We start from the raw sequence: 16,227 nt of genomic DNA on the forward strand, positions 1-16,227 counted from the left end.
TGTTAATGCCAAACTGAATACTGAACAAGTCAACTTCACAAATACTACTTTCCTTCAAAAAGAAAACTCTAAAAATATAAAGTCCTGAAAAGAAAGTATTTTAAATGACAGAGACACAGCAACCTTTTTTTTTTTTAAACATCAGTTTTATTTTACTGCAGCGTATCTTTTCAAGTGCAATGTTTTACAAAGGACTTAAAATGGTTATTTGCTGGGGAGGAGAGGGGGGACTCCAAAAATTTTAAAATAAAAAGTCACTAAGAATACTTACATAAATTCTTAATTTCCATTTTAAAAGAAATGTAACATCTCAATGATATACAGGTTCTATACAAACTATAAAGATTTGTAACACCAAATATAAAATGTAAAGAAAAAACATTGAAATATTTGCTGATAAATGAATGTTTCCATTGTCATACCCATTTAAAGTCTGAATGTTAAGGAAGGCAGTTCAAATTTTAAAAAAAAGAAAAAAAGCTATGGGAGCATTTTAGATCTCTGTCCTGAGCATAGGTCATTAGTTTGGACCAAATAAATTCTTATAAAAAATTCTCTACAGGTTTGGATGTTTAGGTCAACATTTACTTGGCGTAGTTGGTAGGATCTGAAGGAGGACCACCCTGCATACCCAGACCCTGTGCTGGGTACAAGCAAGGACACACTGTGCCACACCAGCTCCCTGCTTCACACCGGGTGAACTTGGGTGAGTCTTCTCTTGGAATTCTGGGCCTCCTTGCTTTAAGGAGCAGGCCTTGACTTAATTTGAGCTGTTCTTAGAAAATCTTCGAAGTGGATTATGGTTGAGATAACTGAGGGAAAGGAAAAAAAATGGGTTGCTGCTTTTCATTGGATTGCTTACTGAGAGTATAAAAAAAAATCTTTGCTGGTTAAATGAGAAACAACTCTCTTTAGCTCTGAAAAAGAAAGGACACTTGCTTCCCCAAACCTGAATAGCCGACTAGTAACAATAGTTGTTCAGATTCCCAAATCCAGAGTGGCAGAGATAGATTCCAGGAGACATCTGGTGCAGTAGTGAAGCCAATCCCAAAGAAGCCAGCGGGAGCCCCAAGGAAAAGGGCAGGGTGCACTGAAAGGGTTTCACCCTGAGTGAGGGGCTTGCACCTTGGAAAGCATCCTGGTTCTGGCAGCGTCTGGTAAGCTCTTGATGGCCCTTGCTTGGATAATCTGAAGTGACTAAGAAGAGTCTTTGTGGGGTTGCTAGAGGAATAATTTCCTACACACTACAGAGCAGTCCTACAGGGATATACACAGTATTTGAAACTTTGGAGATGTGCACAAAAGGTCTGATTTTCCCTAGAAGTTTGTTCAAACTCTACAGATCTCAAAATTAATAGGTAATCATGCCTCCCAGGCCAACAAGGCCCATAACTGTCAGACTCCCATTAATACTAAGATGTGGGTCCTTTGATACTAATTTTTTGCACACACAGTTAGAAAAAAGCCAGCTATAAAACTAGGCAGAAAGAATGGAAATCATATTTAATTGATCTCTAGAAGCTTCAAAAAGGATTTAGATAAATGGATTGACCTATGTCTTTTAGGTGCAAATCCAGTTCTTTGAGGTATTTAAAATCCAGGTCATTTGGAACTTGACTTGTCAAGAAGATATAAATTGCAAATGCCTCCAGAACAAAATTTTAATCCAACAATCTTCAGTTTGTGGTTATCTTGTATGCCTACATATATATGTTTGATAATGTGAAATTTCTACATCTGGATGGTATTGTTAATATTAATTGAAAGGCAAGTGCTCATAAGGATTGGGTATTCTAAAAATTTTGAAATATAGGAACTAATTCAAATGTTTCCATGTTAACATGACTTAAGATTGATTCTACTAAAACCAAGTCTGTAGGTTTAAGTAAATCAGATACGTCTTTATTTTATTTGGGTTTTACAAAAAATAGTCTACGTTAATAATTCACTTTGATATGCAATGTCTTAAATATAACCGCCGGTGAAAGAGCCTATGCTTCTAGACGTTATAAAATGTATTCTGGTATCTGCCAAGCTAAAGAATTTAACATTCTTAGTTTTCATTAGAAATTGAGGTTTTAAGGGTAAAAATCTCAATATATGTAGAAGTAACTTTGCAGTGTTCCAGAAGGACACCTGGAACACCTCAAAGGATTTGCCTTTTATGTTAAAATTACATAGGAAAATAAATGATTAACTTCCGGGCAAGATGGAGGTGTAGGTAGATACATTTTACCTCCTCACACACCAAAAATAAGGACAACAACTTTAAAAACACAAAATAACCGGAACTGCCAGAAAATTGTCCTGTATGAAGTCCAACAACCAAGAAGTTAAACATGAAACACATCCTGTCTAGTAGGAGGGGCGGAGATAGGCAGCTGGGGCACAGAGGACATCCGGAAAGGCAGCAGCTGGAGGACTGGTAGAATGAGGCAGCAGTTGGAGGACCGTGATGGCCGGTGGACCTGGTCATCTCACCTTTGTGTGTGGGTAAACCAGGAGGAACAACTGGGGAGAGAGACAGACCATGTAACACAGGGTTCCATCACGGAAAACTTCCAGACTCACAAGAGAATTCGTTGGAGAGGGCCACAGGTTCCCGGAACATACACAAGCCCTCCCATCCAGGAACCAGGACCAGAAGGGCCCAGTTTGCTTGTGGGTAGTGGGGGAAGTGACTGAAAGTGGGGCAAGGGCCGATCAAGAGGCACTGTTCCCTCTCTGACCCCTCCCCCACATACAGCACCACAATGCAGTGAAGTGGGTAGTCCTGCACTGGAGAATACCTAAGGCTGGGCCCCTTACAATGTAACAGGTGCGTCGAGACAAAGAAATATGGCCCAAATGAAAGAAAAGATCAAAACTCCAAAAACAAAACTAAGCGATGAAGAGATAGCCAATCCATCAGAGGCAGAGTTCAAAACCCTGGTAATCAGGAAGCTCACGTAAGTGGTTGAGTATGGTCGCAAAAGAGAGGAAAAAGTGAAGGCTACGCAAAGTGAAATAAAGCAAGATATACAGGGAACCGACAGTGAAGAGAAGGAAACCAGGACACAAATCAATGATTTGGAGCAGAAGGAGAAAGGAACCTTCAACCAGAACAAAGAAACAAGAATTCAAAAAAAAATGAGGAGAGGCTTAGGAACCTCTGGGACAACTTTAAACATTCCAAAATCCGAATCACAGGGGTGTCAGAAGGAGAAGAGCAAGAACAAGAAATTGAAAACTTATTTGAAAACATAATGAAGGAGGACTTCCCCAGTCTGGCAAAGGAAACAGACTTCCAGGAAGTACAGGAAGCTCAGAGAGTCCCAAAGAATTTGGACCCTAGGAAGCACACACCAAGGCATGTCATAATTACAGTACCCAAGATTAAGGATAAGGAGACAATCTTACAAGCAGCAAGACAAAAGGACACAGTTATCTGCCAAGGAGTTCCCATAAGACTATCAGCTGATTTCTCAAAAGAAACCTTACAGGCAGGAAGGGGCTGGAAAGAAGCATTCAAAGTCATGAAAGGCAAGGACCTACACCCAAGATTACGCTATCCAGCAAAGCTGTCACTTAAAGCTGTCAATAAAATGAAAGGGCAGATAAAGTACGTCCCAGATAAGGTCAAGTTAAAGGACTTCAACATCACCAAGCCCTTATTATATGAAATGTTAAAGGGACTTATCTAAGAAAAAGATGATGATCAAAAGTATGAACAGCTTATTTCACTTAGCATAATGCTCTCCAGTTCCATCCATGCCATTGCAAAGGGTATAAGCTGCTCCTTTCTCTCTGCTGCATAGAATTCCACTGTGTAAATGTGCCATAGTTTTTGGATCCACTCATTTGCTGAAGGGCACTTAGGTTGCTTCCAGTACTTGGCTATTGTCAATTGTGCTGCTCTGAACATTGGGGTGCATAGCCAGAGGGGAGTGGGGAGGGGATAGTGGGGAGAGGGGTCTATAGGAGCTACTATAAAGGACACAAGGACAAAATCAAGGGGGAGGGTAGAGGTGGGGGAGGGAGGTGGGACTGGCTGGGGTGGGGTGGAGGGATGGGGAGAAAATGCAGACAATTGTTAACTGAATTAAAAAAAATTTAAAAAAAAAGTATGAGCAGTAAAATGACAGCAAACTCACAAGTACCAACAACTGAACCTAAAAAAACAAAAACAAACTAAGCAAACAAGTAGAACAGGAACAGAATCACAGAAATGGAGATCACATGGAGGGTTATCAGTGGGGATGGGGTGGGGGGAGAGAGGCGAAAAAGGTACAGGGAATAAGCAGCATAAACGGTAGGTACAAAATAGACAGGGGGAGGTTATGAACAGTATAGGAAATGGAGAAGCCAAAGAGCTTATGTTACGACCCATGGACATGAACCAAGGGGGTGAAATGCTGGTGGCAGGGGGCTGCAGGGTGTAGGGGAATAAGGGGGAGGAAGAAAAAGGGACAACTGGAATAGCACAATCAATAAAATATATTTTTTAAATGATTAGGTAGAATTATGGGAAACCCAAGATAGCCACTTGGTCCTTCCCTCCTCCCTGGCTCCCCATTTTACACTTTGTACGTGTTCATGCATCGCAATGCATTTTGGCCGAACTTACATGAAGGAAATTATGAGCTGACATTATTGAAAGGAGACATCTTACACTATTGCCAAGGTCTGATAGAGTTTCTTCAAGAAAACTCCAAGTTGGTAGCTTCCATTCACACTGATGTCCCAGGACACAGACTTTTCAGGGGTGTCCAACCTTTTGGCATCTCCGGGCCATACATTAAATACACTGCAACACGTAATCACAAAAAAATCCTCATGTTTTGAGTAACTTTATGATTTTGTATTGGGCCGCATTCAAAGCCATCCTGGGCCACAGGCTGGACACCCCTGTTTAAGATTTTATTTTTGGAAAGAACACCAAATGAAAGACACCTCTGTCACTTAAATCACATTGCCAAGAACACAGCACAGGGGAGTGCCACAGTTGTGGACGGTCAGCAATGCAGACAGAGAAACAAAGTCATAAAGCTTGGCCACCTCCCTTTAAACTCCCAAAGATGGCCTTCCTCTGCCCTTGGTGTCAGGTTGCAGAGCATGTTAACTGTGAGCCCAAGAGCTAGTATGGCATAATCAAATTTCTCTCTGAGCAAGGATACGTTCTATGACCTTCTCAGGGTTGGGACACAGCGGGACCCAAGACACTCTCCAACTTGTTAGGAGGGAACCTATCAGGCACCTACCCAAGAATGGACATTTACCTCTGTCTCTGACACTCTCCTCCTCCCAGAATGGACATCAAAGTCTCCTCAAGGATGAGAAGCTGCTGACATCAGAGGTAGACACCTATCCCTTGACACTGACAAGGCCTGTATGTCTATGGATTGATGTTGAACTCAGAATCCATTTTGTTTGATTGTCTTTACCTGTTTGCTAATATTAGTCATAACAACAGTTATTCTCGTTATTTGTGTTTTCCCAAATAGTCCACCTGTTTATGATTATTGAATCTGTATAAAACAATTATTAATACTTTTTGTGGCTGATATAAATATTATAATAGATGCCAAATATAGAAAAGTAAGACAGAATCATGATAGTTATAGAAATGATCCAGATTGGTTTTTTCCCCCACAATGAAGTTAACCTTAAGACTACCTTCCATTGACCTACTCTTCCCTTTTGGGGAAAATTCAGCCTCAAATTACTACCCATGGTTACAGCCCCATCCCCAGCTGTCAAGAGGACAACAACGTCCATACTGAGACTTCCTAAGAATAAGCCTTCCTACAGTTGTGAGACCACACTACCAGACAAAATGGTTGGTCATCAATGCATCCTTCAGACTGATTTATGACCTTTTAAAAAGGGGAACTATAGATGTAAAAGGGGTCTATAGGAAGAAATCTCACAGGGTGATCTGATCATAAATTCCTAAGTAGGCAAATCATGGTGGGTAGTCAAGCCCCAGGCATACAACTTCTTTATTAAATGGCATAACTTTGCCTTAAAAAAGCCCTGTCTGTTCTTTGCATGTGGGATAATACCTTTTCAATGACTCTTTTCAGACCCCTCCTTCTAAAAAGGCAACTGCCTTCCAGAAATCAAATAATCTTAATAATGCTGGAATCCAAATTTTACCTTGTTTTATCCCACTTTCTATAATCTTCCTTACTCCCCTCCTTAATTTCAATGCATGAAAGAAACCGTGAAACTGTGACGCTCAAATGCAGAGCATTTGGGATCTTGCTTTCCAGCATGTCATCAGTTTGGCTCAAATAAACTCTTATAAAAAATTTCTTTCAAGTTGTAAACATTTTAAGTATTTGTACACTGAAAATCAATAACCACTATATGCCATTAGAAAAAAGAACAATATCCTAAGGGATACTCAAGTTATCAAACAACCAGACACATGAAAATGTAAAGAAAAATCAAAACAGCAAACCTTTAAAATAGTATTAAGTGCATACCCATTAAATCCAGTGACAATTTTCAGTATTCTTTCCTTCATTTCATCAAAGGGAATATATTCGACATTAGGGTTAGGTGGACCTCTTGGTTCAGGAGCTGAAGTTCTGAAATCATCCATCACTTTCTCCAGTTTGAAAGTAAAATAGCCTTTAAATTGGGACCACTGAATCCTATAAGCAAAAATTAAAAAATATAGTACCATGTTGCTTTACAATTCTTGAACACAAAGTACAAATACAGAATTTACCATCACGAATGGTAACAAAATGAAGATCTAAGTATGTAGTAGTAGTTAGAACGTCTTTGTTCAGCAGCATGTACCATGACTGATCAACCTTACAAATTCCAACCTGGTTCTATCCATTTCTCTCAACTCCTGACCCAAATGAAATAAAAAACTTTTAAAATAAACTACCTCTGGCTGAAAGTCTATAATGTGCTACATCCTATTCTTAGCATTTTAAAAACAGCATTTTGTTTTGATTCTAAGCCATAGAACAAATATAACCAGGGAGGTGTTATTGCCATTTAAAATAGATTATTAGATATTGACCCAAGTCCACATTCATAATTTTAAGTGTATGAGTCAGAATAACGCCATGCCCTAAGCTATAATGCTTATATAGCAGGATATGTAAAGGATTTTTTGTACTTGTTGCATAGTAAATAAACTTCAATTTCTCCTTTTATTTTCACTATCTTTTGTCATTGGAAAGGTGTATCATAGGTTTTATCCAATATGTACTGCAAAACAGATATATAATTTCTTTATGCACTTTTCACTATCCACTTATTAAATTAATATAGACATCTTTTCATCCCTGCCCCTGCATATTTTGCCATTAATATGAGGAAATTTTTGTTTTGATACCTGCCTAAAGAACCTAAACCCAGAGATGGAACAGTCAGGAAGCCCAATCATCTCCCCAAACAGTGCATCCATTCATTAGTGGCAGCAGATAGATATCTTACACAGGTGGCTACTTACACAAAATAAAGGGAGTGCTAATCTGCAATCATTCTTCCATCACATACAGCAACCCTGTAAGTTAGGGTAGCTGTTGTGAAAGTATGGTCCAAGAGGTCAAAGCTATTTTCATAATAATAGTTGAATTTTTCATTGTGTTGACATTTGCATTGTTGGTGCAAAAGCAATGGTGGGTAAAACTGATGACCCTTTACCACTAATCAAGGCAGCAGTACCAAACTGTACTATTAGTAGTCATCATCTTTTTCTCTACCACAATCTCACAGTAAAACAAAAAAATTTACTAATTTTATTAAATATCAACTTTTGAATATACACATTTTTAATATCCTATGTAACAAAATGAGAAGTACGCACGAAGGACTGTTACTGCATGTCAAAATACTATGGACACCTCAAGAAAAAACAGTTGACTACTGTGGCCAACTGAACTAGCTGTTATTTTTCATAACAAGCCATTTTTACTTGAAAGGACTGTCAACGCTTATTGAAACCAGGAGATATTTGGTACACCCTTTCTCAAAAATAAATGAAGTGAATTCAAGAAAAATTGACTTCAAGTGAAGTCAATTCAAGAAAAACAACTCAAATACTTGTAGCCAATTATAAAATTGAAGCAAAAAAATTTAAAAAAGGTTTATTCATCACTACGAGTTTGGAAGATTCCTGATACATTCCCAAGCCATCAATCAGTGTTGCTATAAAAGATACTGTCTCTGTCTCTCTCTCTCTCTCTCTCTCTCTCACACACACACACACACACACACACACACACTACAGACAACAAAAGATATAAATTATATTACATCAAAAGAAAAAATTTACGTATGTCAAAGGGTACTATCACCGAGTGTAAAATGCAACCCACAGAATGGGAGAAAATATTCACAAATCATATATTTAATATGGTGTTAATATCCAGGATATATAAATAAGTACAACTCAACAACAAATAACCCAATTAAAAAATGTGCAAAGTACCTGAATAAACGTTTCTTCAAAGATGTACTAGTGGCCAATAAACACAACGAAAGATACTCAATATCACTAATCATTAGGGAAATTTATGGAAAACCATGAAATGGAATTCCACGTGCACTAGGTTGACAGTTATCCAAAAACAAACAACAGAAAGTAACAGTACTGGCCGGCAAGGATGTAAAGAAATTGGAACACTGTGTATTGCTGGTAGGACTGTAAAATGATGTACTGCAAAATGGTGCAGCTTCTGTGGAAAACAGTATAGTAGTTCCTAAAAAAAACCCCAAAACTTATTATTATATGATCCAATTCTATTTCTATGTAGATACCCAAAAGACCTGAAAGCAAGTACTCAATCACATATGTGTTACACCAATGTTCACAGCAGTATCATTCACAAATGCCAAAAGGTGTAAGCTACCCCAATGTCCACCAACAGATAAATGGTTAACAAAATGTAGTATATACATGTACAGAGGGATATTATTCAGCCTTAAAAAATATTGACACATGAAGCAACCTGGGTTAATCTTGAAGAGAGATATATACCAAGTGAAATAAGCCAGACACAAACAAACAAGGATTTTATTCTTCCATTATATGAGTTACCTAGAAGAGTCAAGTTCAAAGAGACAAGAGAGCAGAAAGGAATTGCCAGGGGCTGGGAGAAGGAAAGGGTGAAGCATTACTGTTTAATTGGTACCTAATTTCAATTTGGGAAGAAGAAAAAGGTCTGGAGTTGGGTGGTGGTGGATGCACTGGCACAAGACTGTGAATGTACTTAATGACACTGAATCGCACACTTACAATGATAAAGGGGCAATTATTTTACCCCGACTAAAAATAGGCAAAAGATTCAAATAAGCGTTTATCTAACGATGATGCTTAACAAATGAAAATGAAAATGAAAACCACAATGAGATATCATTTCACACACACTAGCATGACTATAATACAAAAGATGGACTATAATACAAAAGATGAACAGTAACTAGTGTTGGGGAGGATTCAGGAAAATTGCTGTGGAGAAGATTAAAAGATGTGGCCATTTTGGAAAACAGTTTGGTAGTTCATCAAAAATAAAATATGAAGGCAATATAAGTATGACCTGACCATTTCATTCATTAATAAGTGAATTATATAGCATGTAAATGTTATTACTGTTATAAAAAAAAAACTGGGTGAAGATTACTATTAAAAGCTATTTGCATGATTACTTCTTCTCTCCTCTCCCTAAAAAAGGGAATTTGAGGATTAACAAGCAGAGGCAGCACACAATTTTTAAGATGCCTAATACTAATTTCTGATTAAAATTGTCAGTGTAACCTAAAATTTATGCTTAAATTTCACTAGACTCCCCACAGGCATTTAACTAAAACACATCACAGAAGGCTAACATCGAAATAAAACTTTTATGCTTTCCATTTCTCAAAAATTCTTTAGTTCTAATAATCACTCATTAAATCATAATCTCTCTTATGAATTAAGATTTCCACATAACACGGGGTTCTTTGTTACCCCATCTTTCCATTAACTACTTGCCAATCAATCTGTGACATTCCATCCTCCCCAAAAACCCATGTGCCAGCGCACAGACACACTCATGCATGTACACTAATGGAAACAGCCAGACAAAAAGTGATGGAGAGCAAGTAAAGCAAACTATAGGGAGCTTCAAAAACTCTATGACGTTAGGCCTGGCTGGTGTGGCTTAGTGGGTTGAATGCCAGTATGTGAACTGAAAGATCACCAGTTTAATTTCAGGTCAGGCAACATGCCTGGATCACAGGCCAGGTCCCCCGTTTGGGGGCATGTGAGAGGCAATCAATCGATGTTTCTCTCCCTCTCTATCTCCCTTCACCTCTCTCTTAAAAATAAATAAAATATTTAAAAAATATTTTTAAAAACTGTATGACATTAAATTATCAGACAGGAATTAAGTAGCATAAATTGAAATGAATTATGAACATACTGTATTTTAAGTTTCAAATATATCTAGTACAGTTATTCTAAATTAGGTTCAAGAGATGCAATTCAAGAGTTACTACAGCATGTATACATGGAAAAACACTTTTATAAAATGTGAAAGATACAGCTTTTTGTGGTAACACAACTATTTAATAAAAACAAAAACAGAAAATGCTTCCCTGAAAATTATATGATTTGAGCACAAAAAGTCATGAGCAAATTTGTTGAAAATTTGACAACAAAAATAACTTTCTTAGGAATGTACTTACTAGATGAGTAGGAACTAGTACAGAATAATAATAATAATAAATATATATCCCTTATTTGCAACATGAAAATAAAATTATTCTGAACAAGTACATTCTCATGAAACATTTTCAATGTTAGAACCAATTCCTCCGCATAAAAAACTCCACTGAAAATACATACTCAGAATTTAAATCTACTTTGCTGGAATTAATTCAAGACTTTACTGAAATTCATTACCCATTACATTTTTTAAGTAACTCCACCACCCTTTGTTTTCTTTTCTATTTCCCATTCATTTTTTCCTTTATGTCACGGGTGTGAAACTCACTTTCACCGGGGGCCACATCAGCCTCGCGTTTGCCTTCAAAGGGCCGAACGTAATTTTAGGACTGTATGAGTGTAACTACTCCTCAACAGTAAAGTGGAAAGCTTGGCGCTCCCACAGGTAGAAACAAGGTGGAGGGCCAGATTCGGCCTGCAGGCCTTGTGTTTGCCACCTGTGCTTCATGTAGTTTTCCTTTTGGAAGGCAAAACAACTCCTACCACTAATGTATACACCCTATTACAGAATACCACAAAGACCTTTCTTCAAACATCTGAAGGTGGGCCAGTGGTAGTGCACAGGGGAGGAGATAAGAGAGAAAAGCTTGAGATGGGGGTCTCAGAAACAGCCTGCAGCATGGAGCTTGGATCTCACTGCAAGTCTCAGGAAAGGAGATAATCAGTTTGCCACTGGCACTCCATTCAGCTGGAAAGAGCAGAGAGATACAGTATGTTCCAGTGGGAGTGGTGGGTTGGCATTGCACTGGACCCAGTGACATAGGCAGAGACAGAGAACAGACATGCAAAGGTGCAGTTGTCTGGCAAGTACCAATCTCCAGACAGAAAAATAAAGACACAGAGCCTGACTGCCTCCCTTCACCCGCCCAGATCTAGCAGCACCCCTGATGCAGCTGTAGCAGTGAGTGTTGGATTGCAGAGCACAGTATCTGCAAACCTAAGAACTAAGCCACAGAAATTCTTTTTCCCTGAGTCACAGGTGAGTCACCTGCAGATAATCTCAGGGTGGACATATAAAAGTGAGGATCTACCAGCCACGATTACTGCAAGAACAAAAACCACAAAGGCAACAGCCAAGCTCTCCCAACACATTTCCACCCATTGCAGCTGCACTGGTGGCAGCCTCTGGTTGCAGGGGACAACACTGTATGTCATAAACTTGGAAATGCATTGTCCACCACATTCCCCTCAGGGGAGGTACCCTGAAACTAAGGCAACCTCACAGAGGACATGCCAACCTCCCCTTACAATAAGGGCATTTTCCTCTACTCTACCCCTACCTAATCCTCGCCCACAAAAATTCGAGACCCCAGGACTTCCAGTCAAGATGGAGGCATAAGTAGATACACTTTGCCTTCTTGTACAACCAAAGATGGACAACAACAAATTTAAAAACAAAAACAACCAGAACTGCCAGAAAATCAAACTGCATCGAAGTCCAACCACCAAGGAGTTAAAGAAGGAACATTTAGCCAGATAGGTAGGAGGGGCAGAGAGAGGCAGCTAGGGCACAGAGGACATGCGGAAGGCGGTGCTATGCAGACCCAGCAGTCCCACATTTGTGTGAGGATAAAGCACATGGAAAAACTGGGCAGGGAGACAGACAATGCAACCCAGGGTTCCAGCACAGGAAAGGAAAGCCTCAAAACCTCTGGCTGTAAAAACCTACGGGGGTTGCAACAGCCAGGGAAACTTCCAGACTCACAAGAGAATTCGTTGGAGAGGGCCACAGGTTCCCGGAACATACACAAGCCCTCCCATCCAGGAACCAGGACCAGAAGGGCCCAGTTTGCTTGTGGGTAGTGGGGGAAGTGACTGAAAGTGGGGCAAGGGCCGATCAAGAGGCACTGTTCCCTCTCTGACCCCTCCCCCACATACAGCACCACAATGCAGTGAAGTGGGTAGTCCTGCACTGGAGAATACCTAAGGCTGGGCCCCTTACAATGTAACAGGTGCGTCGAGACAAAGAAATATGGCCCAAATGAAAGAAAAGATCAAAACTCCAAAAACAAAACTAAGCGATGAAGAGATAGCCAATCCATCAGAGGCAGAGTTCAAAACCCTGGTAATCAGGAAGCTCACGTAAGTGGTTGAGTATGGTCGCAAAAGAGAGGAAAAAGTGAAGGCTACGCAAAGTGAAATAAAGCAAGATATACAGGGAACCGACAGTGAAGAGAAGGAAACCAGGACACAAATCAATGATTTGGAGCAGAAGGAGAAAGGAACCTTCAACCAGAACAAAGAAACAAGAATTCAAAAAAAAATGAGGAGAGGCTTAGGAACCTCTGGGACAACTTTAAACATTCCAAAATCCGAATCACAGGGGTGTCAGAAGGAGAAGAGCAAGAACAAGAAATTGAAAACTTATTTGAAAACATAATGAAGGAGGACTTCCCCAGTCTGGCAAAGGAAACAGACTTCCAGGAAGTACAGGAAGCTCAGAGAGTCCCAAAGAATTTGGACCCTAGGAAGCACACACCAAGGCATGTCATAATTACAGTACCCAAGATTAAGGATAAGGAGACAATCTTACAAGCAGCAAGACAAAAGGACACAGTTATCTGCCAAGGAGTTCCCATAAGACTATCAGCTGATTTCTCAAAAGAAACCTTACAGGCAGGAAGGGGCTGGAAAGAAGCATTCAAAGTCATGAAAGGCAAGGACCTACACCCAAGATTACGCTATCCAGCAAAGCTGTCACTTAAAGCTGTCAATAAAATGAAAGGGCAGATAAAGTACGTCCCAGATAAGGTCAAGTTAAAGGACTTCAACATCACCAAGCCCTTATTATATGAAATGTTAAAGGGACTTATCTAAGAAAAAGATGATGATCAAAAGTATGAACAGCTTATTTCACTTAGCATAATGCTCTCCAGTTCCATCCATGCCATTGCAAAGGGTATAAGCTGCTCCTTTCTCTCTGCTGCATAGAATTCCACTGTGTAAATGTGCCATAGTTTTTGGATCCACTCATTTGCTGAAGGGCACTTAGGTTGCTTCCAGTACTTGGCTATTGTCAATTGTGCTGCTCTGAACATTGGGGTGCATAGCCAGAGGGGAGTGGGGAGGGGATAGTGGGGAGAGGGGTCTATAGGAGCTACTATAAAGGACACAAGGACAAAATCAAGGGGGAGGGTAGAGGTGGGGGAGGGAGGTGGGACTGGCTGGGGTGGGGTGGAGGGATGGGGAGAAAATGCAGACAATTGTTAACTGAATTAAAAAAAATTTAAAAAAAAAGTATGAGCAGTAAAATGACAGCAAACTCACAAGTACCAACAACTGAACCTAAAAAAACAAAAACAAACTAAGCAAACAAGTAGAACAGGAACAGAATCACAGAAATGGAGATCACATGGAGGGTTATCAGTGGGGATGGGGTGGGGGGAGAGAGGCGAAAAAGGTACAGGGAATAAGCAGCATAAACGGTAGGTACAAAATAGACAGGGGGAGGTTATGAACAGTATAGGAAATGGAGAAGCCAAAGAGCTTATGTTACGACCCATGGACATGAACCAAGGGGGTGAAATGCTGGTGGCAGGGGGCTGCAGGGTGTAGGGGAATAAGGGGGAGGAAGAAAAAGGGACAACTGGAATAGCACAATCAATAAAATATATTTTTTAAATGATTAGGTAGAATTATGGGAAACCCAAGATAGCCACTTGGTCCTTCCCTCCTCCCTGGCTCCCCATTTTACACTTTGTACGTGTTCATGCATCGCAATGCATTTTGGCCGAACTTACATGAAGGAAATTATGAGCTGACATTATTGAAAGGAGACATCTTACACTATTGCCAAGGTCTGATAGAGTTTCTTCAAGAAAACTCCAAGTTGGTAGCTTCCATTCACACTGATGTCCCAGGACACAGACTTTTCAGGGGTGTCCAACCTTTTGGCATCTCCGGGCCATACATTAAATACACTGCAACACGTAATCACAAAAAAATCCTCATGTTTTGAGTAACTTTATGATTTTGTATTGGGCCGCATTCAAAGCCATCCTGGGCCACAGGCTGGACACCCCTGTTTAAGATTTTATTTTTGGAAAGAACACCAAATGAAAGACACCTCTGTCACTTAAATCACATTGCCAAGAACACAGCACAGGGGAGTGCCACAGTTGTGGACGGTCAGCAATGCAGACAGAGAAACAAAGTCATAAAGCTTGGCCACCTCCCTTTAAACTCCCAAAGATGGCCTTCCTCTGCCCTTGGTGTCAGGTTGCAGAGCATGTTAACTGTGAGCCCAAGAGCTAGTATGGCATAATCAAATTTCTCTCTGAGCAAGGATACGTTCTATGACCTTCTCAGGGTCGAGACACAGGGGGACCCCAGCAGAGGACCAAGGTCACCATTATTAGCAGGGCAAACAACAAAGTTGGCAGGTTCCTCCAGCCCACCCCTACCTGGATACAATCAGGCCACAGTGACTGCAGAGGCTGCAGGGAGATAGCTGGATTTCACAGATCTTAAAAAAAAAAAAATTGTGATTTAGTGCCACCCACTGAAAAAGAATAGGAAGACTTCATGTTAATCTGCTTGAGAAGTGACACACACAGAGAGATGCCTAGACAGATGGAATCCATCAAATCCCATGAATAACCAAGGTTGTGAGGCAGCTCAGTAAAAGAAAATGAAAAAATCTCCAGAAAACAAACTTAAAGACATGAAAACAGGTGACATAAATCACAGATAATTCAAGACTGCAGTGCTAAAAATTCTCAGCGAGATGCGGGAAAATACAGACAGGCAATTTATTGAGCTCAGAAAATAACAAACAAAATGAGTACTCCACCATAGGGATTGAAACTTTAAAAAAGAATAAAATAGAAGTCCTGGAGATGAAGAAGTCAATAAAAGAGATGAAGAATAAAGTAGTGAGCATAGGAAACAGAGCAAACCAAATGGAGGAAAGGATCAGTGATATCGAAGATAGAAATCTAGAAATGATTCAGAAGGAAGAGAGACATGAGCATTAAAAACAATGAAATTCAAGTTACCTCAATCTAAAGAGGCCTTCTCCAAAGTATGCTATATTACAAATGTCAAAAATTAATGACAAAGAATAGATTCTCAGGTAGCTATGGGGGGAAAAAAGTAACCTATAAATGAAATCCTATTAGGTTATCATCAGACTTCCCAGAAGAAACTCTACAAGCCAGAAGAGAACGGAACTAAGTATTCAAACGATTGAGAGAAATTATCAGCCAAGAATAATAAATCAAGCAAGGCTGTCCTTTAAATATTAAGGAGAAATAAAGATTTTTCCAGACATACATAACCTGAAGGAATTCATCACCAGAAGACCTACCTGTATTGCAGAAAATACTCATGGTTATTCTACCTGAAACAAAGAACAGAGGACCGCAAATCTACGAGTAAGACCACCAACAAACTCACAGCATAAACAGTGATAATTTGTGACAATAAAAACATAAGGGGGAGTGGGGGATGGGGGGAGCTCCAAACTGGCAAAGGAGGATAGGCACCAGATGCATTCAAAAGAAAAAGGA

The 16,227-nt window shown here is 39.8% G+C and overlaps 1 protein-coding gene across 5 annotated transcripts in view; it reads right to left on the bottom strand.

The window, feature by feature from the left end:
- PPP4R2 (protein phosphatase 4 regulatory subunit 2) overlaps positions 1-16,227 on the bottom strand; it is a 56,580-nt gene that overhangs the window by 21,083 nt on the left and 19,270 nt on the right. For 3 of the 5 annotated variants that reach the window (XM_024556689.3, XM_024556690.3, XM_024556688.3), the window contains one exon: positions 6,471-6,641. The exons of 1 other annotated variant lie outside the window; for it this stretch is intronic. In XM_024556689.3, the coding sequence (XP_024412457.2) occupies positions 6,471-6,641 (171 nt within the window). Of the gene's footprint in view, positions 1-6,470; positions 6,642-15,120; positions 15,183-16,227 lie in introns of all 5 variants that reach the window. One more of the 5 variants, XM_053929574.1, reaches the window with a different exon arrangement.

Source organism: Desmodus rotundus, chromosome 8 (assembly GCF_022682495.2).
Source record: "Desmodus rotundus isolate HL8 chromosome 8, HLdesRot8A.1, whole genome shotgun sequence".
Taxonomy (NCBI): Eukaryota; Metazoa; Chordata; class Mammalia; order Chiroptera; family Phyllostomidae; genus Desmodus; species Desmodus rotundus.